The 23360-nt window shown below is 43.0% G+C and overlaps 1 protein-coding gene across 1 annotated transcript; it reads left to right on the top strand.

Annotated features, from left to right (window-relative positions):
* The first annotated feature begins 1924 nt into the window (after positions 1-1924).
* Positions 1925-21410, top strand: LOC135984380 (zinc finger MYM-type protein 1-like). Its single transcript, XM_065599429.1, has 3 exons — positions 1925-4332; positions 15056-15142; positions 15801-21410. The coding sequence occupies exon 3, from the start codon at positions 18096-18098 to the stop codon at positions 20475-20477; it is 2382 nt and encodes a 793-aa protein (XP_065455501.1). The 5' UTR covers positions 1925-4332; positions 15056-15142; positions 15801-18095; the 3' UTR covers positions 20478-21410.
* Positions 21411-23360: the final 1950 nt, after the last annotated feature.

Here is a 23360-nt window from a genome sequence, read left to right as displayed (position 1 = left end):
TTATTTTTTAAAAATGGAAGAAATTGTAAATTACTTCTACTCTCTTTTTCTCTGATGTATTGTCTGTACCCTCTGTAATCTAGAGTCCAACAACATACAGAATGTGGGTCATCAGAAAAGGACAATGGAGGTGTGCAGTTGTTTGCTATTTTCTTCCATTCCTATGGCAGTTCAAGTTTAAGTTGACGTATAGCACGATGTGAACATTGCTTTAAGTTGATGCAACTTACGTTGCACAGGGGTGTGAAAAAGCCCCCCCCCCCCATGACGTAAGTGACATTGATTTAAAGTGGCGTCTACAGCGCGCTATGTCGGCGAGAGATGCTCTCCTGCCGACATAGCTTCCGCCTCTTGTTGAGGCGGAGTAATTATGCTGATGGAAGAGCTCTCTCCTGTCAGCATCGTGCGTCTTCACCAGATACACTACAGCTGCACTGATGTAGCGCAGTAGCGTAGACTAGCCCTAAGGCTTACACTACATTGAATTGCTCAGTACACACTTGCTGATTCTTCACAACTTTACATCTTGAGAACAACGTTTGGCATTTGGGGTGGAGAGAGCCCTGTCCATATCACATGTTCTTATTCAATAACTTTCAGTGCGTGCACCTGTGGGGGTGGAATGTAGACATCGGTATGTATTACAAGAGAGAACTGACTTCCCATGTTCCACGGTATTTTATATTAACTTGTTTATCAGGGGAAGAAATACAACATTGTAGCTATATAGACAGGTATAGAGGTGGTACATAAAGCAGAAAAATCAAATTCAATGAGACAGCACTATTCAAAAATGCTTCTCTAGTACAAATGCATATGGTGCCAAGTTGACACCTCCTGTTTTGGTATAACAGGGCATCTGGTAATGTTGGTCTGAGATGATTTCAAAACACAGCTGATCTAGGGATACATAATAATAAAACCCTAATAATACAACACAATGCAAAGCAAATTTACTGAAATTTAAAAGGATTGGGAAATGTCAAACAGCAACATGGAAGAAAACCAACATACCTTAACAGTCCACACAAGGAATAAATTATTGCTCACTGATGTATTCTGTATTTTGTTTTATTGTCTAATAACATTTTTAAGGACAAGATTGCCAGGGACAAAACATATAAACACTACTCTTATGCTCCCAAATATATCTTAAATATACTGGAATGTAAACAGACAATATTTGGTGCACATGAAACTCATAAAAAGGGACTTTATTTATTCTGATGATAAACAAAAGAGAGAGAGAGACAATTAATATACAGAATTATAGGGTTTAGAATTTACAACTCGTGGAGAGATCAATCGGTAGAATAGTGCTACAGCTTTGCTACTTATGCTTAAAGATACCCGTCTGCACCAGGGAATAATTGCACAGCAGCACCCTCTCATGGAGAACAAAAAAAAATTAATCCTACATTAATTTTTGTGCTGAAAATTTTAATTAAAATGCTATTTAATCAACACATCAGCATTAATACAAGTAGATACAAAATCTCTTTTGGGTGTTTTACCCAACCACCGTGCTATCTAAGCAGCAAGTCAGCAAATTGGATCTGTACACCAGTGTCCAAAATAGGCTCCATTGAGGATTTTATTCTCTGCCCTTCTCTATTAGGCCATATTTATTCATCTGTCCATTTAGTTATGGTGGGAAAGCTTTACTAAAACAGGGAGATCTTGCAGGGTGTTCTAACCTCTGAGAGACTTTGGCTCAATCTAATCTTGTCTAGTAACTCAATCCACAAACCAGCCTCTTCAGCCAAGAACATTTTGTTTCCGACTCTCATAGGCTTCCCTCTTGTTTTCTTTTCAGCTGCATCATCCCAGAGGAGTGCAGCTATCTTGAGCGTCATGGATGGGTCAGGCAGTTTCTGATGTAAATGCATCCTGATCTATTGATGGCTTTGAAGATCAAGATAGGGGCCTTGAATTGGCATTCAGAGAGTGTGGAGCACAGACATGAGACGCTCTGAGAGGCTCAACCTGCTGAGGAATGCAATGAGAATAGCCTGCTGGAAGCATCAAGGCCCAGTAAACAGCAAACTTTGAAAACAATAGCCTTTGCTGGTAAATTTCCCTGGCCTTCCATCAGAAAACACCAGAGGGCAGTGTGGAGATGGCTACTTGCAGGAAGGATCCTGCTACAGATGGAAGCTTGTAGTACCAACTACCGAAGCAGCCAAAGCAAAGACAGCAGCAGGGGGTGGGAGGGACAGAGCAAAATGGGGCCCAGCCAGGGCCACCCATCCCCACAGTACCCCCGACCCAGAATTGTGTAGGGGAGACCTCACACACACACACTCGGGGGGCTCTAGGACCCAGATAGTGCCCCCCCCCGATACACATCCCTAGAGAAAAACCTGCAGAGAGGAGCCAGCCAAAGACTCCAGCCAGCAGGAACAGAAGCAACCAAAGCTGGGACCTTAGGACGTTGAGAACTTTCTACAGTTTTGACTGGACTTACTCTGCCCTGTGCTGATTGGCTGTTTGCTCCAACCCTCCCCCTGCCTCTCCCTCAGTGTCTTCACCTTAGCTTCTTCACTCCATACCTGTCCCTGTTAGCTGAAAGGGTGAGGATGGCAGCTCGTGTAGACATACCTGTGCTAGCTGTACTCTAGCTAGATTTCTAAAAATAGAAGCAAGGGTGCTGTGCTGCAGCTTTCAGCTGTACAAACCCACTTGAAACCCCTGGCTACATAATTGCTTGTATGTAGCGAGAGTATATCCAGTGCAGGTCTGTCTACACAAGCAGCCCATTCACACACCCCTGGCTGAAACGTAGACATACCCTTACTCTCTTTTCCCTGCCCTGTTCCCGCTATCTCTTATCCCTCTTCCCTTCAATGTGCCCTCTCCCTTCCCTTTTCGTCCCATTTAGTTAATCCCCTTTTAACCAACTGACCAAACAAAAAAATTGTGGCACTAACATGCCATTTGCTGCTATCACATTGTTCACTCTGCTTGTGAGTTCTACCCTTTCCCACCCCTGCATCTGTCTTGTCTGTTTAGATTGTAAGCTCTTCAGGTCAGGGAGCATCTATTGCTCTGTGTCTGTACAGTGCCTAGCACAATGGGCCCCATTCTTGGTTGATCCTTATGTACTGCTGTAATTAATATGATTAATAATAATAGTAATAGCTTAGCTCTTCACAGCATATTCACTGGTGCTCAGCATAAAGGAGAGCCACTTAATTCCTCACATTCAGTGAATGCCAGACAATGACAAAAGCAGCTTTTTTGCCCGTGTGGGGGATACACAATATGTGTGCTATGGAATATTGTCAGCATTTTAGTGTGCACCAGTGTTCACATAAACTCACTGACCTTAAAGCTTTCCCACAGTCAGTGGATTGAGCCAGACATAGAACTGTTCTTTCAATCAGAAATCCCAGATGCATTGCCTATGATATCCTTTTCTGACATCAACAGGATTTGTAGCACAACTCTGCACACTGAAAATGCTGGCATGATGAACAAACTATACAAAGGTAATATACCACAGTTATTCCATCTGTAATTATACAGGATTTATGCTTAGACAGCAACATTATTTCAGACTACTGAAAAAACATACATGGTTAATAAGAAGATAGGCTAGGGAGGAAATTTCACTACATGGCCTTTTAAAAAAATAGCTTTTTGTTACCATGCAACCTGCTCCCCATGGATCAGATCTGCACCTTTTCCTATGCCTGAAAGAGCTGGTAAAAGTGGGGTTTATTGTATTTTGTGGTTGCAAATGGAAGAACCTGCAGAACAAAGACTATTATTAACTACCATCTGCTGAAAGGAGACTGCAGCTGTTTTGAGGTTTTCCTGCAAGCTATGCAGATCTGCTCAGAATTTTAATAGTTGTTTACCAACTGAAGTGTGCCATTGAAAGAGCAAGATGTTTCCAAGCAAACAAGGTGTGAACGTCACTTCAGACTGGAAATGAACCCCTTCTCTCTGTGAATGGTTTTCTGATTGAGCTCACAGATTTTTGATTGACTGTTTCAGGCTTCAGACTGCTTCCTTTAACTCATTACCTCCCATATCAGAAGCATGAGGTCAGTAATGTTCCCAAAGAATACAGTGTATTTTTAAACAGACTAGCAGCTTTTTAAGGGAAAAAGATCTCTCTCTACAGTCCTATAATAAATGATGGAAAGAAAAAGGGCAGCCACACTAAAACCACACAACTCTGGTATCCAGCTGAAGAATTAGTCATATAATAACAATGTATGTTAAAAGTGCTTTACAGGCTCTGAACAAAAATACAGCAGTTTGAAACTACAGAAGCATAAAGGACCTCGCCATCTGATCTGAATTCAAAGATGAAATGTGAAGGTAAAAATGAAGAGGCTTTGTTTGTTATACACTGTAGAATGACAAGAAATGATGCTACACCTGTTATCTTATACTTTCTGCCGAGGTCATAAGCCTGAATGCCATTGATATTGCTATGAAATTAATGAGGCTTGTAACAATACTTCCTATTGCACATATTTATACTACATTAGATCTTTGCATCTATACCAGTACTCGATGGCTATATATAAATATAAGCCTTGTTGGTCCATGATAGCTAGTGTATGCGATTGCCATGGGACATGGATCTCATACACAGTGGTGAGGAGTGCTAGAGAAATGCCTTCCATATAAACAAACAAGGTATTTTTGCAATTCAGAAGTTTATAATGCACCACATTATTCTTTAGCCCAGTGGACTCTGAGCTGTCTGAGCCCAAGAGTGTACTTCAAGGACAGGAGACATTTCTGGTGCCATTGCTGCAGGTGTGGGATGGGAAAGGGTCATAGCATATACGATTTGGCCCAAAAGTTACCTGAACCCTGAATTTACACAAGGAGGAGGCGCCCTAGAACCACAGAGACTGTGCCATCTCGCTACCCTTGAAAGATTAAGGTGGGGGGGGGGTTACACAGGCCAGCCAGACACTCCTAAGGAAATGAGAGGGGAACAGAGTTAAAGAACAAAAGTAGAAGGCCACCTGGTCTTCTTCCCCCAGAAGATTGTACAGATGATCAGGGAACCCTTGGCTATGAAAGTGATGATGGGGATGGGGGACTGGTTTCAGAATTTGATGGTATTCAATTATGGGGGCACAAATATTTCCTTGGAATAAAAAAATCCAAAATGCAATAATGGCCTATTGAACCCTCAGTAATGGGGTAGGGGGGCTAGAAGAGATCCATCTAGTTTCATCATCCAAGATGAGTGAAGTGCAATAAGCACACAAACAGCACAAATAGAGAAATATTTGTTGTTTTTAATAATCTTAGAGTATTTCCTGTAATATGCAGTATAGTTTTAGCTTCACAGCATTTACCATTTGACACCTGGTAACAGAAGGTACAGTATTGCTCTTTTTGACAGAAAGACAGCTCTTTTAGCTTTTCCGTGGCTAACTAGACATGTGGCTACCAGCTACACGGCACTACTGGCATGGCTCCCAAATGTTTAGACTATAACTTCTCCTCCTATGGTGGATGGTAACTGTGATGAGCTGGATCCCTTGGGAACTGCCATCTGATGTGCTGAGACTACCTCTGAGCCCGTTTTTCCTGCCAGTGTGGGACTTCAGTGCCCTGCCTGGTTTGAGCCAGACACGCTAGCCTGCTACAAACACAGACCCAGGTCTGAACAATGTCCCCCAAACACTGCAGGCTTAACTGAAAACAGCTTAAGAAGTGTTCCTGTCTCCAACACTCAGATGCCCAGCTCCCAATGGGGTCCAAACCCCAAATAAATCCATTTTACCCTGTATAAAGCGTATACAGGGTAAACTCATAAATTGTTCACTCTCTATAACACTGATAGAGAGATATGCAGAGCTGTTTGCCCCCCCTACCACCAGGTATTAATACTTACTCTGGGTTAATTAATAAGTAAAAAGTGATTTTATTAAATACAAAAAGTAGGATTTAAGTGGTTCCAAGTAATAACAGACAGAACAAAGTGCATTACCAGGCAAAATAAAATAAAACACACAAGTCTAAGCCTAGTACAGTAAGAAAACTGAATACAGATAAAATCTCACCCTCAGATGTTTCAAAAAGCTTCAATCACAGACTGGATGCCTTTCTAGTCTGGGCACAATCCTTTCCCCTGATACAGCCCTTGTTCCAGCTCAGGTGGTAGCTAGAGGATTTCTCATGACTGCAGCCCACTCTGTTCTGTTCCACCCCCTTATATATCATTTGTACAAGGCGGGAATCCTTTGTCCCTCTCTGGGTTCCCACCCCTCCTTCTAAATGGAAAAGCATTGGGTTTAAGATGGATTTCAGTACCAGGTGACATGGTCACATGTCCTTGAGACCCCAGTTCTTCATTCCTCCCAGCCTGACTCACAGGAAGGCCTGCAAGCAAACAGAGCCATCCACAGTCAATTGTCCTGGTTAATGGGAGCCATCAAGATTCCAAACCACCATTAATGGCCCACACTTTGCATAATTACAATAGGCCCTCAGAGTTATATTTCATATTTCTATTTTTAGATACAAGAATGATACATACATACAAATAGGATGACCACACTCAGTAGATTATAAGCTTTGTAATGATACCTTACAAGAGACCTTTTACATGAAGCATGTTCCAGTTACATTATATTTACACTCATTAGCATATTTTCAGAAAATCATATAGAGTCCAACATCACAGTAACCTGACCTTCATGTGTAACTTCAGGGTAAAGTGACATGAGTACTTGGTGCTAGTGAATTGATGGCAATTAATTTCTAAGTCAGTGAGTTATTTCAAACAGGTGCTGCATGTGATACATTAGAGATAAATGAATAATTTGTTGATGATTTTTGGCAAGTTTTTCCATTGATTAAGTACTTGTAAATACATATTTCCTTTATTCAGCCAGTCCTATTAGGCACGAAGATAGTGGTGAAAGAAAGGTGGTGGGAACAATTGATAAGAAAAAGTTATGATGAGCCAGAAGGTGGTTGATTGGGTACGTAGTATTAGATATTATGAATGGGACATCTAAAATTTGCTGAGACTTGGGCTGAACAAGCCAGTGTGAGAGGTCCTATGAAAACACTCATTAAGTCCTTATTTCTGAATAGGAAATTGGATTGACTCTGTCTTCTACATTTTCAAGTGATAATGGAATTTGGCTACACAATCCCCACAGACTTTAACCACTGTGACTCTGTGGCTAAACTCTGTGCAGCTCTGAGAATTTAGGACCCTCTATTATATTGTTCAAAGCACCCTTTTGTTAAAGAGCTGGAATCAGGAAGACATTTGCAGTGCATAATAACTTATACACAATGTGACATATTGCTATATGTCAGTTGATGTCACCCTTTATATTCATTATCTACCTACAAATGTGTAACAGAGAGAGAGAGCGCAAGAAAGAGATTTAGCTGAAGCTGAGGGACTTCATGCTTTTAGATCTGGAAGTCCATGGTATCTTATGTAATTGACACTATCTTGGCTACCTCGCCAGGGACTGAAGCAGGGCCCTCCAAATCATAAACTGCTACATCTTGAGCTTAACAGCCATGCCTCTGTAACTGGGGCTGTAACAGACTCAGATCCTCTGTGGCTCAGGCACAGAGGAGAATTTGTAACATACATTCACAAGTGGGTTATGCTGCAGATGGGATTTGGGATCATTGGCCAAATTCAACTATGACCAACACAAAATGATGAGCAGATGCTACTTTCCAGTGTACCATCTCCTATGCAAATCATGCCAACACAGGGAGAGTTGCTCCATGTTGGCCAGGGAATGTCCAGCATTTTGGTGCTGCTCTGAGCCAGAGTAAATTCCATCATCAGCTAGCCTTGCTGCTGACTGCTAAGTGGCTTGGTGATGAGGCTGACACCCCCTCTCTCTGACACCCCAACCTGACCAGCAAGCTAACCAGCCATCTTTCTACTCTTCTCTTGTATGCTATGGAGGGATACGTCTCTGCTTCTTCTGCAAGGAGTAGTGTCTCCCTGAAGGCCCTGCCCCCATCCCTTGCCTACCTGTGCTTCAGAGGGCAGGATTAATCCCTAAATAGGAAAAATATAATGAACTTTTTTGATAGTTACTGAATATTTAGACATAGGGTTACCATATTTTAATTTAAAAAAAAGGAGGACACTCCACGGGCCCTGGCCCCTCCCCAACTCCGCCCCTTCCCCAAAGTCCCTGCCCCTTCCCCAAAGTCCCCGCCCCAACTCCGCCCCCTCCCCTGAATGCTCTGCCCCCTGCTCCTTCCCCTCCTCTGCTTCCCGCGAATCAAATGTTCGCGGGAAGCCTGAAACAGGGAGGCAGCAGGTAAGCTGGGGCTGGGGCTGGGACTGGGGTGCAGCCCAGTCCAGCCCCCCAGGCCAAGCAGTTCCCTCCGGCGGCCGGCCAGCCCAGGCCAAGAGGCTCTGGCCCTGGCATCTCCCGCCCGGCTCAGATCGGGCCCTGGAGTGCCAGCCCCCGGCCGAGCACCGCCGGCCACGCACCGCCGGGCCCCGGCCCCCAGCCGAGCACCACTGGCTCTGGCCCCAGCGGCTCCGCACCGCCAGCCCCAGCGGCTCCGGCCCCTGGCCGAGCACCGCCGGCCCCTCCCTCCCTATTTTCCCGGACATGTCCAGCTTTTGGGGATTTCCTCCCGGATGGGGATTTGAGGCCCAAAAAGCCAGACATGTCTGGGAAAATCCGGACGTATGGTAACCCTATTAGACAGGTCCACCCTACCCTTTGCTAGGCTTTCACAGATGTGCAGCACCCCACCCCATCTTAAATACAAAAGTGGCAATGGAAACAGAAAAAGGATGCCATTCTTGCATGCTAATGGTCACCGCAAACCCATAGGAACCTTCCACTTCTCCTCTTCTGAAACCCACTGCAAAAGTGACAGCCAGCCTGTGGTCAGTAATCTGTGCACAACATAAATCTCCATTTCTCTGCATTATTTGTGTTATTGTAGAGGGAGCCTCCTAGGAGTTGTTTCCTATCTCTTTTTGCAAACTGGAAAACCATCATATTTGATTGATCAAATATACAATGTTGATAGTGCAGCCGGCTCAGTAAGAAAACCTGGTGCTGCTGTATTTCTCCAACTCAACTGAACAGCATAACAACTGACCACTTGAGGTCAGACTAGTCAGGATAAAACTGACCCCTCAGATAACTGTAGAAAAAGAAAGCTTAGATTTCCTTATCTTCAGCAACTTATTCTCTACATTTCTTAAAGAAACACTGGATTAATCTCAGCAATTAAGTATTATAATTGCATGCTCAGTACCAGCAGTATTTTATAGTTATTGCCTAAAATAATCCCCATCGTTTCCACTATGTACTTTAATTCTATACATTTATTATTAGCTGTATACATCACTGTAAATATAGGGAAATCCACTAACAGTGACATATGTGACACTTGCACACACACACGAGTAATAACATTGTATACATGTGCATAAAGTTGAGATTACAGGAGTGGAGTCTAGACTTGTGGTTGACACTGCAATACATCTAAACAATTTGGGAAGATAAAGCAAATACAAAGATTTTCTTCCACTCTTCTTGCATGCGTAAGAGGAAGTTTTTGTTACCGAAAATGACCGATTTTCAAGAATGTCCCAGTAAGAGAAACAATTCAGGGATGCAAGAATTTTGTGGAATAGTTTACTCAGTAGTGAAGGATTTTGACCCATTTTTCATGAAAAATGTTGGGCAACTATTGACCCAGTCTCAATAACTATTTTATCATATAGGAAACATACAGTACATTTGGCTACTTTCTTTCTCCATTTGCCATTTAAGAATGCTAACTAGAGAGGAGCAAAATTGGTATTTCAGTCCTGAATTCTGAAAATGTTCATGGAACACAAAGTTCAGAAAAATGTCTGTTTGAAAATGCCTAAGCAATTCATTTTGGTATATTCAATCAAAACTAAATATTTTAGTATTCTTGAATTTCAAGAATTGTATTTGTTTCTTTGGGGATGGGGGTGGGTGGGTTGTTTGTTGAACTGACCTGAAACAAACAACACTTAGGTATTTTCCTTTGGAGCACAGCTTCATGGAAATTGTAGTTTGGGTTGCCTGAAGGCCCCATTCTACCCTATCATTCTGGCTTCCTGGCTGGACTACATCTCCCATCAAGCACTTGCAATAACATGACTCCAATGGTGCAGCACACTGCGGAGTCAGCAGGAAGAGTGCTTTACATCATGAGAGTTGTAGTCCAGTCAGAACTCCCAGATGATGGAAGAGAATGGGGGGACCAAACTCCCATGAGGCTGTGATGGGTTGGATCACAGAAACCCCCTTGGGAGCTGCCACCTGATGTGCAAAAGACTACCCCTGCTCCTGTTTTCCCTGCCAGCTCAGGACTCCAGCACCCTGTCTTGCTGAGCCAGACACTCCCGTCTGCTGCAACACAGAGCCAGGGTCTGAATCACTTGCCCCAAAGCTGCAAGTTTACCTGAAAACAGCTCACAGAAGTGTGCTTGTCTTTAGCACTCAGATGCCCAACTCCCAATGGGGTCTAAACCCAGATAAATCCGTTTTACCCTGTATAAAGCTTATGCAGGGCAAACTCATAAATTGTTCACCCTCTATAACACTGATAGAGAGATATGCACAGTTGTTTGCTCCCCCAGGTATTAATACATACTCTGAGTAAATTAATAAATAAAAAGTGATTTTATTAAATACAGAAAATAGGATTTAAGTGGTTCCAAGTAGTAACAGACAGAACAAAATAAGTCACCAAGCAAAATAAAATAAAATGTGCAAATCTATGTCTAATCAAACTAAATACAGATAATCTCACCAGTTCCAGAACGCTCCCTTTTACAGGCTAATCTCCTTTTAGCCTGGGTCCAGCAATCACTCACAACCCCTGTAGTTACTATCCTCTGTTCCAGTTTCCTTCAAGTTTCCACCCCTGGGGGGTGGAGAGGCTCCTCCTTTAGCCAGCTGAAGACAAAATGGAGGGGTCTCCCATGGATTTAAATAGACTCTCTCTTGTGGGTGCAACAGAGGGTCCTGTGGCACCTTTAAGACTAACATGGAGGCTCCCGCGCCTCCCTCCTATGCAAAGTCCAGCTCCAAGATGGAGTTCTGGAGTCACTTGGGCAAGTCACATGTCTCTGCATGACTCAGTCTTTACAGGCCGAAACCATTGTCCACATGGTATCTTGCATGTCTCCAGGAAGACTTCTTATGTGGATTTGAGCATTCCTAGATGCATTGTTCTCCAAGTGTTTCCTGATCAGGTACTTAACCTGGTGAATTCCTTCCTAAAGAAGCTGACCAAATGTCTCACAAAGCTTACTTAGAAACCAAGCAAGCATACAGCCCATATTCTTAACCTCAAGTAGAAAATGATATATATGTACAAATAGGATGAGTAGATATAGTAGACCATAACCTTTACGGAGATATATTACATAGCACAGGCAGCACAAAACATATTCCAGTTATGTCATACATACATTTATAAGCACTCCCTCCCCATAAAGCCTTATGGGGTACACTGTCACAGAGGCAATTTACCACAATATTGAAATGCAATGTAATCAAAACATTTTGGGTCAGTTCAATAAACCAAAATATTCCATTGAATTTGGGCCAAATGCCCCAGAAACAAACTAGTTATTTAATTTTTCCCAACAGAAAATGGAAAAATTTCTGAGATTTTGTAAAAATAGCATTTGCTATCAGAAAATAATTCTGATGAAAATTTCCTGACTGCCTATAGTGTTAAGTCAAATTCCTGCTTTGTCCATTGATGCTAGAAAGAAACCCCATTTCACGTCTACTAATTTTTAATTTGATCCTGCATGGCTCTGAGCACCGTCAAATCCCAGTGGAAACCAATGAGCATTGTGCATGCTCACTATAGATAAGTTTGGCCCTTTAGTTTTTGATTAGCATAGAGGTAGATCTCAAAAGATAGAAGCAGACCAAATGCTTGTGACAAAGCAAAGGTGGAAGATACATCTCTTTCTAAATATCGAATCTCTTTGGAATAGTCTGCCATTCGTTCCAAACTGATAAAGCAGGGCACCTGATTATTTCCCTTTTCCCCTTAATAATGAACAGTAGTTGCAGGGCAGCTCCATTCATGGAAATTGATTTCAGGACAGAAAGTCTTGAACAGAAAGTCATATGGAATCACTTGTTATTCCAAATCTACTTCAGGGAATATGGCCTTTGTTTAGGAGTAAGAATTTAATACAGTGATTCCTTGTGTGTGCTTCCCACAGATTTTTTCATGTCCTACTTTTTATTAGAGGATCTGCTCTCATTAGGTTTATACAAAAACTAAGCTTCAGAGTTTCCAGATTCCAAACTATTTCTTTACCTTTGCCCCCCACCCCGTGCTTTGCTCTTGTAGAAAGGATGACCATCTAACATGAATCAATTATTTAACAGTCAAATTAAATGAAAAAAGAACAAGCATGGAAGTTGAGAAATCAAACACTCAAAAATCATTAAATACAGAGTTAGCATTGAAGGCTGAACCTTAATTTTGTCCCTTTGTACAGATGGTTTAACGTGACAGTTAAATTGTGATCTACTTAGTTTTATAAAAATAGTTGCAAGTACTGCCCCTTAGTTTCTTTGACAATTTTTGTGCTTTTTTACAATCACATTCTCCGGTTTCTAAAACTACATCTCACTCCCCTGTTGGTGTATGAAAAACCCACCAGCAGCATAGGGAAATGATTTATTAACTGGCTATTAAGTGAAAACAGTTAAATTGACTTTATTTTTCCTCAGATTGGCTAGTAATTTCAAAGAGAAACCTTCATTTTGGTTTTGATCTCTTAAAGTTCTAGCGATCTAAGGAATTACTTGTAACAACAGTAGCTACAAAACTTTCAGAGAGAGATGTGTTAAGTTGACTATGTCCCTTTAAATTATGGTGTCTATTTAATTTATTGTATATAGTTTGCCAAATAATACTTCAGAGGTTCTTGAGGAGTGATCTATGGACCACTAGTGGTCCACAGAGCACTTTCCATATGGTCTGCAATGCTGCTTCCTTCGCAGTATTTGAAGCATCTGTCAGGCAGAGATGCCTTTGTAACCAGGAGTCTTTCAGGGCTTTTATGACCAACCAAAGGTTGGGAGAGAAGGAGAGACACCCAGGCACGTCTCTGTTCCACGCAAGGCTGCTTTCTGTTTTTGGGCCTGATCTGGTAAGGTGCTAATCGTCCCTTTGCTGAAATCTATGCGTGGTGATGAATACCCCCCAAATTCACTTTCAGTAGAATTCAATTCCATATATATAGAACACATGCAACGTGCTGTAGTGCTGTTTAACACAGTCTGTGTCTAACCTGCTCATATGGCAAGTTAGGAGAGACAAATATATGGTATGTAGTTTAACTCTGTGTGCGCTTCTGCCTCTTGCACATATAAAAATAAACAAACAGCTTCACAAATATTATGCACTAATGACACTACTGCAAAAGGAGGCCCGATGTGTGACTCGTGTATAGGGCTTTGGGTTGTTAGCTAGGAGGCCTGGGTTCTATTCCTAGCTCTGTCGCTACCCCACTGTGTGACCTTGAGCAAATTTATTCACCTCTCTGTGCCTCTGTTTCCCCCACAAACACTTTGTGTATTTGGATTGTAAGCTCTTCAGGACAGTGACTGCCTCACACTCTGTTCATTGGTGTCTAGCACAATGGCACCCCGGTCTTGGTTGGGGGCTCAAGGTGCTACTGTCACACAAACAATAAAGATGCCTAAACGAGAGCATGACTTCTCATGTACTCCCCAGCCTGGACCAAAAAAAAAAAATGTTTCTCCTGGCCAAGTAGCCACCTAAAGAGTGCCCGAGCATCATGTAAAGCGTTGATCATTGTAATCAGTCAAGGCTCTGCTCATTGTGTTTTGGCTCCAGTGTCAATAAATAAAAGCAGCAGCAGCACAGCCTGTAAGGTGCGAGAGTTTCAAAGCTTACAGTGTGGACGATTTTCACTACCGATGATAGAACTCCCCAGAAACTTGCCTCACAAGCACATTCGGCTGCTTTTTAAACAAACAAATGATAAGAACATCTGCTGGATACAAAACACATGCAAAAAATCTCACAAAAATCCCTCTAAACACTTGGGAGATAGGCGAGATAAGCAGAGCCACAGCACGCTGGCTCAGAGTCACTATAATCCTATTCAAACCAGGCAGATATTTCCTGGTGTTGTCAACATTTTTCTCTGCCAGACAATACCAAAGTCTGTCACATATTCACATGCTTGTTCTCGCACTCTGATGCTTATCCAAAACTCATCCAAATTTTCTGAATCTCTGAACCTTCCCATCCACTCATTCCAGCAGGCCTTCATGACCTCTTCACACCACATGACCCCTTCTCCTATAGTAAGCCTCTTCCCCTACATGATATGTTGTCCCCTTGAGGAGGTGGTCAGGACACCTCCAGACCTGGAGTCTGCGCTTCAGGGTGACTTTTGTGGGATCTCCTTTCCCTACTCCTTAGTATCTTGAGGGCTGGAATCAGGTGACATATTCTAGGAACAATTTGATGGTGGGACAAAGTTCCTCCTCTATCTTGGTGGGTCCTGCACTTATTGGCGGATTTTCTTGCCTCAGAGATTCACCATGTGGGATGGGGAACAGCCCAGAGACCTTCCCCTCTGGGAGACCCCACAGTCCAGGTCAATTGGGAGGTTTGGGGGGAACCCGGGCCCGCCCTCTACTCCGGGTTCCAGCCCAGGGCCCTGTGGACTGCAGCTGTCTATAGTGCCTCCTGTAACAGCTGCATGACAGCTACAACTCCCTGGGCTACTTCCCCATGGCCTCCTCCAAACACCTTCCTTATTCTCACCACAGGACCTTCCTCCTGGTGTCTGATAATGCTTGTGCTCCTCAGTCCTCCAGCAGCACACCCTCTCACTCTCAGCTCCTTGTGCCTCTTGCTCCCAGCTCCTCACACTCCCCCAACAAACTGAAGTGAGCTCCTTTTTAAAACCCAGGTGACCTGATTAGCCTGCCTTAATTGATTCTAGAAGCTTCTTCTTAATTGTAGGTCGTAAGGTAGATTTGTTTCTGTTTATTTGCAGACCCACGGTGTGGAAGCAGTGCACAGTTGCAGAAGTCACTCAGATCGCTTCCCAGAAAGTGAGGAACTTGAGGAGACAATCGTGCAGGTAAGGAAAAATGAGGACCCCATTCTTTCTGAGATGTGCTGTTATGACTACTAGTACTTTTGAGAAGATACGTGGGGCAGTGGAAAGGCCAAAGGGCAAGACCCTGTATTGATAGTATTCCACTCCCACAGCAAATCTGAGAAAACATTGATGGGCAGGGTGCATAGTGACATGGAAATATGCATCTTGGAGGTCAAGGGTTGAAAACCAATCTCCTTGGTCCAGCATCGGAATTCTCACTGGGAGAGTAACCATCCAGAATTTTTGTTTCTTGATGGGGTGGGAGGGTGGGTGGGGGTATGGAGAGGAAGGGAATGGCATAACCCGATCTGATAATTTCCAGGACCCATCTGTCTGTAGTGATGGCTTCCCAATTGGCAAGGAATGGGCGTAGATGGTATCCAAAGAAATGGATGGTTGAAATTGGCGCTGAAGAGGGTGGGAGGCTTTCAATACCCTCAACCAAGACTTCACATTTGTTTATTTGAGGTAGGAGGGTGGGTCACCATTGTTTGTGGAGGGTGACGTCATTGGGTTCTGGGTCTATGGCGTTGTTGTTGCTGCATATCATATGGTCTGAAATGTTGATTTTGCGCAAAAGCATGGTAACGTGGCCATTGGTAAGGCTGATATTTGTACTGCCTCTTTTTTGTGGCAGGTGGCTGGATGCCCAAAGATCTGAGTGTGGCGCACGAGTCTTTCATGGAATGGAGAACCTCATAGGTGGTAGAGGCGAAGAGCTTGTCTCCATCAAATGGGAGATCTTCAACAATGTTCTGCATCTCCTTGGGAAAGGAGGAAGAAGTAAACCATGAGGCCCGCCACATGACTATGGCCGTGGCTGTGGATCTGGCGGCTGCATCCGTAGTATCGAGGATGGCCTGAAGAGCTGTGCGGGAGATCAATTGGCCCTCAGACACCACTGCTTTGAATTGTTGTTGTTTGTCTTCCAACACATCATCAATAAATTGCATTATTTTAGAATAATTTTTGAGCTCATATTTTGCTAAGAGCACCATGTAACTCGAAATTGCAAGGTGGAAGATGAATACACTTTGCGCCCAAAGGAGTCCAGTCTCTTGTTATCCTTGTCAGATGGGGTAAATCAGAAGTGCTGGTGCTTATTTTTCTGGTTGGCCACATCGACCACTAGTGAATTGGGTGATAAGTGTGTAAATAGAAACTCAGAACCCTTTGACGGGACAAAATATTTGCGGTCCAGTCTCTTGGTAGTGGGGGTTATCGTAGCCGGGGTCTGCCAGATAATTTTAGCTGGCTCCATGATGGCCCCATTAATTGGTAGGGCTATTTTGGATGAGGTGGTAGCTTGTGATATGTTGGTGAGCTCATGGTGGGTTTCTGGTACCTCCTCCAGGTAATCTTGAGCTCATTGGCTACTCTTTTAAATAATTTCTGAAAGTGAGTGAGCTCATCAGTAGTGGGAGGTGGTGGGGGCACTGTGACCTCCTGTGGTGGTATCACTGTAGGAGAGGTGTGGGAAGCGACGTCCTGCACGGGCGGAGCAGCTACTTCAGGTCTTATCTGCTTATCAATGTAAGGAAGCATCGGGGAGGGTCTGACATCTTTCCTACAGGCTGCACAGTGAACACCCGACTGTGTCCTGGTGTAGTTCCATGGGTCCCAGTGTGGCCATTGCACAGGAAAGCGCATAGGTGGTGGCATCCAGGGGTTACCATATCAGTGTGGGTAGCCACTAGGATAGGAGGATCGTGCTTTAGTGCATCTCCCACTTGCAGGTAATCGAACCTGGGAGGAATATTGTGAGGAAAACATATGTTCGCCATCCTCTTCCTCCTCCTCTCCACTTGAGATGCTTGAAGCCATAGGGGAGTACTGCAGATAGGGTGCTGAAGGTCCCAGTGATAGATCGGTGCCAAGTAGTGGAGATTCAGGGGCATGGGACACTCTTAAGTCCCCTTGATGTAAAAACTGAGGCAGTGCAGTGACTCCAGGTGCTGATTGGTAAGGCAAGAGAGGAGTGAAGGGTGACTGAAATGGAGCTGGTGCCGCTGCCGTTGGTGCGGGCAGAGTCAGCTCCATCGGGTGAGAAAGCGGCACCACAAGATCAAATGGCGGTGCTGTAGTATCTGCCTGTGCTCTTGGCGCTGTGACACCGTGCTGTCAAAGGTGGCCGAGGGAGAGCTGTATGAGGCGCGTGCTGAAAGCCCTGAGCCTCAGCACCAGGTAGCTGAGCAGCTGACTCACGGTTGGTGCCTGAGGTGCCTTCAGAGTCAAAAGTGCTGAGCCGCGGAGCGGCGGGCACTGGTGAGGAGGAAGCCATTTGAGCCTTCTTTGCTGAAGAGCGGCCCCTGGGGCGGGGAGGAAGCTGGCCATTTCTTTGTTTTGCCCTTCTCCCTTGAGGGTTTTAAAGAGCTTTGCTGGCCCGGGTCAGACGCAGGTCTGAGGGAGTTTTCTAATAGGTGCAGTTTCAGTCTTAGCTCCCTGTTCTTGCGGGTCCACGATTTGAGCTTGTTGCAGTGAGTGCATTTTTAGGGTACATGAGACTCCCCCAAACAGCGTACACACCAGAGGCGTAGCGAGCGCCCTCCGTACCCTCCGACCGGAGGGGGCCCTGCAAGGAAGGGGGCCTCTGCAAGGAAGGGGGCCCCTAAAAGGTATAACTAGGTAAGTGACATTTATTGACGCTATTGCACAATCCATGTCGGTTTTACTGACAAAACCGTGAAGTCATTATGATACATTATAATGCTATTGGTTACATCAGTTGTCTGTCAGTCAGTTTCGAATTTTAGTTGGACCCATTCAAAGAATGTGTATTTGGGTTCATAATGGCAGTTGGAGGATAAATGTTATTAATTTAGTTGTTTAATTTTTTATCGTTTGAAACTATTCGTTTCCAACGCAGAAGCGTGCTTTGTGATGTCTAAGAGAACGTATAAGAGCGGAGCTAGTAAACGAAAGGCAGCAAAAGATGCCGAGAAGGAACTTGAGAAAATTCCAAAGTTGTCAACGTATTTTGCGCTGCAATCCAACGTACAGGTACAGGCACATGAAACGGACAGCGCTAGCAGCGACGAATCGTATCCTAAGTGCTTCAAGTGAGGTCGAAGGTGAAGCCAGTTGTTCTACCAAACAAACTGTGACAGATATTCCAGCTGCTGCCGGGAAAGAAGTATCTGAATCTGAACCACTGACTGATGATCCAAGAGATTGGCCATCTAGAATATCGGACAGGCAAGTGTGTGACATTGTTGCACATGGCCCACCGCAGCAGAATAAAAGTTGCGAATTTCCATTTAACAAGGAAAGACGGAGGTTCACAAGTACTCATTTCTATCGAACCATGGCAAATGGCGAGAAAATAAGACGTTCATGGTTAATGTACTCAGTTAAAAAAGATGCCATTTTTTGGTTTTGTTGTAAATTATTTGGCACTGGCGACATACCGCTACATCGTGGAACATCTGGTTGGAAAGCACTGTCAAAAAGACTTCAGCAGCATGAAACAGGCAAAGGTCATCAAGACTGTATGGTGAAATGGTTTGACCTTCGGTCAGGCATAGTAAACTGTACATCTATTGACCAACTCGAATTGCAGGCTTTTCTGAAAGAAAGAGATTTCTGGAGAAATGTTGTCAAACGCATGGTTGATGTCGTTATTTTCTTGTCCGAAAGAAACTTGGCATTTCGAGGAAGTAATGAAAAGCTCGGTGATCCTTCGAATGTCAACTTTTTGGGACTGTTTGAATTGCTTGCAAAGTATGATACTGTCCTCAGCGAACTTTTACAGAGGATTAAGAAGGCAGAGATACATGTTCAGTACCTCAGTCCACAGATCCAAAACGAGCTGATTCAATTTGTTGCCAGTAACATTCAAGAGGTCAACATAGCGCAGCTTAAAAAAGCAAAATATTATTCAATTATTTTGGACTGTACTCCCGACATGTCACATGAAGAACAGATGTCTGTGGTGTTACGCTTTGTTGAATGCAACGGTGAAGATGGTGTCAATATTCGTGAAGTTTTTGTTGGTTTTCTTAATGTTCATGATACAACTGGCGAGGGCTTATTGGAAGCGTTTCTTGAAAAGGCAAACAACTTAGGAATAGACATTGCTGACATGAGAGGCCAAGCTTATGATAACGGCACAAATATGAGAGGAAAGAATAAAGGAGTTCAAGCCCGCATGCTAGAAATAAATGACCGTGCCTTGTATGTACCATGTGGAGCTCACACTTGGAATCTTGTGATCTCAGACGCAGCAAAGTCATTGAAATATGCTGTTGACTTTTTCGGTCTGATTAATAGAATATACGTTATCTTTTCTTCTTCACCTTCACGTTGGGATATACTTCAAGAACATATGCCAATATCTGTTAAAGGGTTATCGGACACTCGTTGGGAGTCGAGAATTGATGCTGTGAAGCCATTGCATTATCACCTTGAAGAATTGTGCAATGCTTTGTCATCTTTGCGAGAATATGTGCTTGATAAGAAAGATGGCAATACAGCAACAGAAGCCGGTGCGCTTTTGGACCATGTTACTACGTGGCCTTTTGTTCTGACTGTGTACACGTGGTACGATATACTATTTCACGTCAATAAAACCAGCAAATTAATTCAGTCACCAGATGTGTCAATTAACGTACTGCAGGCAGAAGTCGGTGCTACAAAGAAGTTTTTGGAAGACTATCGAAATACAGGATATATCTCTGTGGTCACAAATGCACGTGAAATAGCAGAGCATATGGGTATTGAGCAGGTGTTTCCAGAAACCAGGGTGCGACGTAAGAAGAGAATGTTTGATTACGAATGTGCTGATGATTCGAGTCGTCTTTCTGCTGAAGAAAAATTCAAATCGCAGTTCTTTCTTGTTCTCACTGATCAGACCATATCTTCTGTTTCGTTGCGATTTGACCAACTCGTGGGGTGGTATAAGTTGTTTGGATTTCTGTACAACACTAACAGCCTGAAGCAGCGTCACAGAGAAAATGAACTGGAGAATCACAGCAAAAATTTTGAAAGAAAAATGGGAGACATTGATGCCAACGAACTCATAATGGAATTGAATTGTTTTATTTATGTCATCAAGAAAGAGAGAGGACTTGTCACGGCAAACAATTTTTTAACGTACATATACAAGAACAGCCTTCAGGAGATATATCCGAATCTTTGCATTTGCATCAGAATTCTTCTGACCACACCAATTACTGTCGCTGATGCTGAAAGGAGCTTCAGCAGAATGAAACTGATCAAGAATATCCTGTGCTCAACCACGACAGATGACAGGCTTTCTGCGCTTGCAGTTATCTCAATCGAAAACAAGATTGCCAGATCTCTGGACTATGATTGATTAACCAATTTGTGGAGAACAAGGCTCGAAAGAAGCGCTTTGCGTAAATACGGAATACATGTACACTGTACGCCTATGTATACATAATACGAACCCTGTATATTGTATAAAATAAATACCGCATTCCAGTTTCTGCATTGTAAGGGGCCCCGCCCGGACATATGTTTGGAGGGGGCCACATTCTTTTTGCTACGGCCCTGTAAGTGAGTACTGTATAATATTTTACAATCACTGGAAGTGAGACTTCAAAGAGGGAGGGAAGGTTTAAAAAATAAACAATGCTCTAGACATTTTCATCCTGACTTTAAAATAATGTTTAAAATACATGTTAGCACAGCTCTCTGAAACTTTTCATTGTTTCACATCTGTTTCTTCAGACACCCCACTATTTAAAAAATAAAAACGGGCATTTAAAATGTTTCATATTGGCTAGATCTTTCCCTGATAGTAAAATGTCCTGATCAGACATGGGTGAACTTCAAAAGAGGTTGAGTTCAGAGAAAAATCCAGTATTTGGATGTGTGTCAGCATGGGGAACCTTGCACTGACACCATCCCTACTGTGTATTTGTTCCATGAGCAAGGATTGCAGTCTCCAAAGATATCAAGCTGGTGCCTTACAAAAGCACTAAAATTATGCCTCTCAATAACTTGAGGTAAACATTTCCTATAAGACTTTTGAAGCACTGGGTTTATGAAAAACTGGAACATAAGCAAGACACTTAAAAAGGAACTTTTCCCCTCCTTCATAATTTGACTAAAACAAATCAATTAGAGACTATGAAGCACTGGAAACACAGGGGTGAAATTTCAGCATGTGGTTGGGTTGCTGTTATCTGGGCATCTCTGAACCATAAAGGAGATACACTTTTCATTCATAGTATACCACCATGGAAATCTAACCAAAAACATGAGGGACAGCATTCTGCCTTTGGATACACACATGGGGATCCTACTGAAGTCACGACAAGTTCTGTGTGCGCATCCAAGGATGCAATTTGCCCCATAGACAGGATCTTGCTTTTTCATGTTGAGTCCAAATCAGATAACGCCATGATCAAAGCTCTGTGGTCTGAGGTGAAAGGGAAGTGTCGTCACTTTTGTTCTAAAATCAGAGACATTTCCTTGGTATCATAGATAAACTACACACGTTATAAATAATAAATCAAATTATTTTAATCATTAAACTTTTAATTCTGTAACACTTTACTTCACATAACTTTACTCACATGAGCAATCCTATTGTAATTTAAACCAAATAGGTCTCGGGTCATTTGTAGCACCAGGGCCAAAATTAGAACAGCAAGAAGCTTTTGAATTAATGGACAATTGTCTTAATTTTACTTTTTTTTTTTTTTTATTATGCAGCCAAATTAGCCACACAGACATGTGCAGAGCAGCCAGCCTGCACCTGGAATGTTGGTGGATCGTGATGAAAAGCATCATTAAGGTTGGAACTACTGAAAACTATGGTCTCAAAGTCTCAGAACTTGGTCAAATTGTAGCCAGCTTTCACTGGAACATTCAGACTTCTCAGAACTTAAGCCTATGACCTCTAGCTGTTTAATCTAAAAGACCCAATTTTTCATTTCGTTTTTATATAATGGGGACAATGTATTCCCCCCCACACACACCTCTCTTTCTACTCAAAAACAGCTTAACCATTTCCCCTCAACTTTTAAAAAATAATCCTCATTGGGCAGAGACCTAGTCTAAAATTTCAGTCTGGTATGTCAGAATTACAGAAAGTTATGAATGAATCAAAACTGGGGTTTCTTTTTAAAACACTAAGGCAACTAACTGTAGGACTCTGACTATACTAATACATTGCAATTCTCTAGAGATTTCATCTGTAGACCTCAAAGTCAGAAAAGCATTATTAATGGATGAGGAACAAACACACAGGTTAAACCTCTTTCCTGGGGTCACATAGCAAGTCACAGGCAAAACTGGCTCTTCCAGTCCCAAGCTCTTCCCCCTAGCTGCCCTTAAATATGTTGTTCATGGTTATACAATACGTTTTTAAAGATACAATGAAATCTAATAGTAAATATTGTCTACTATAGAGTTTCTGAGCACAACCAAGATTTTCAAAAAATGGGTGCCTAAAATTAGGTTCTTCAGACCCTATTTGGGTACTTAGTAAGTGGCCCAGTTTTCAAAAGTATCGAGAACTCAGTAATTCCCCAATGTCAATGGGAGCTTCTCCTTGATATCCCCCATCAGCTCTCCAGGCTGTACAAGGTGCAAGTACTATGTTATTTATCTTGCCTGACTCTGACCATATTTCCTTTCTCCTCCTTTTAATTGCTCCACTGGTTCTCTCCCTTCCACTGCATTACCTTCAAGCTTCTTATGCTCCCCTTCAAAGCCCTTCACAAATCTCCGCCTCCCAGCTTATCCACTCTGGTCTCTTACTGTGTTGCCCACCCAGCTCCAGCAATGACAGCCTCAACCTTGTGCTTGTCCACTTTCCCTGCAACTGCCCCCCAACTTTCTTCCCCACACTGCCCCCTATGCATTGAATGCCCATCCTGAACTACACTGTAAGGCCACTAACCCTTTGCTCCTTCAATTCCTCCTCTAGACCCAATTCTTCCTACGATGCTTACAAGAAATGAGCCACCTAACAATGCTGAGGTAAACAAACAGCTAAGAGTCTATTGTTTTTCAAACCTGTATTTATTTTTATCCGTGTCCTTTTAGCTGTTGTGTCCTCAGATTATAAGCGGTCCAGACAGAGCCTATGTCTATCGCTATTCACAGGCAATGCCTACTAGAGCGTGGGGACTACCTTAATATTAATAGCCCTAAAACAACAGAAAAAGTTAATTTCAAAAGGAGATGCAAATGTAGAAAAAACATGAGAATAACGGCTCTGAGT

This window comes from Chrysemys picta, chromosome 6, assembly GCF_011386835.1.
Source record: "Chrysemys picta bellii isolate R12L10 chromosome 6, ASM1138683v2, whole genome shotgun sequence".
Lineage (NCBI taxonomy): Eukaryota > Metazoa > Chordata > Testudines > Emydidae > Chrysemys > Chrysemys picta.
The sequence above is the reverse complement of the archived record's forward strand: the minus strand, read 5'-3'. Positions and strand labels throughout refer to the sequence as shown.

Coding starts and splice junctions, on each gene's coding strand:
- LOC135984380 (XM_065599429.1), top strand. CDS start 18,096: ATGCCGAGAAGGAACTTGAGAAAATTCCAAAGTTGTCAACGTATTTTG.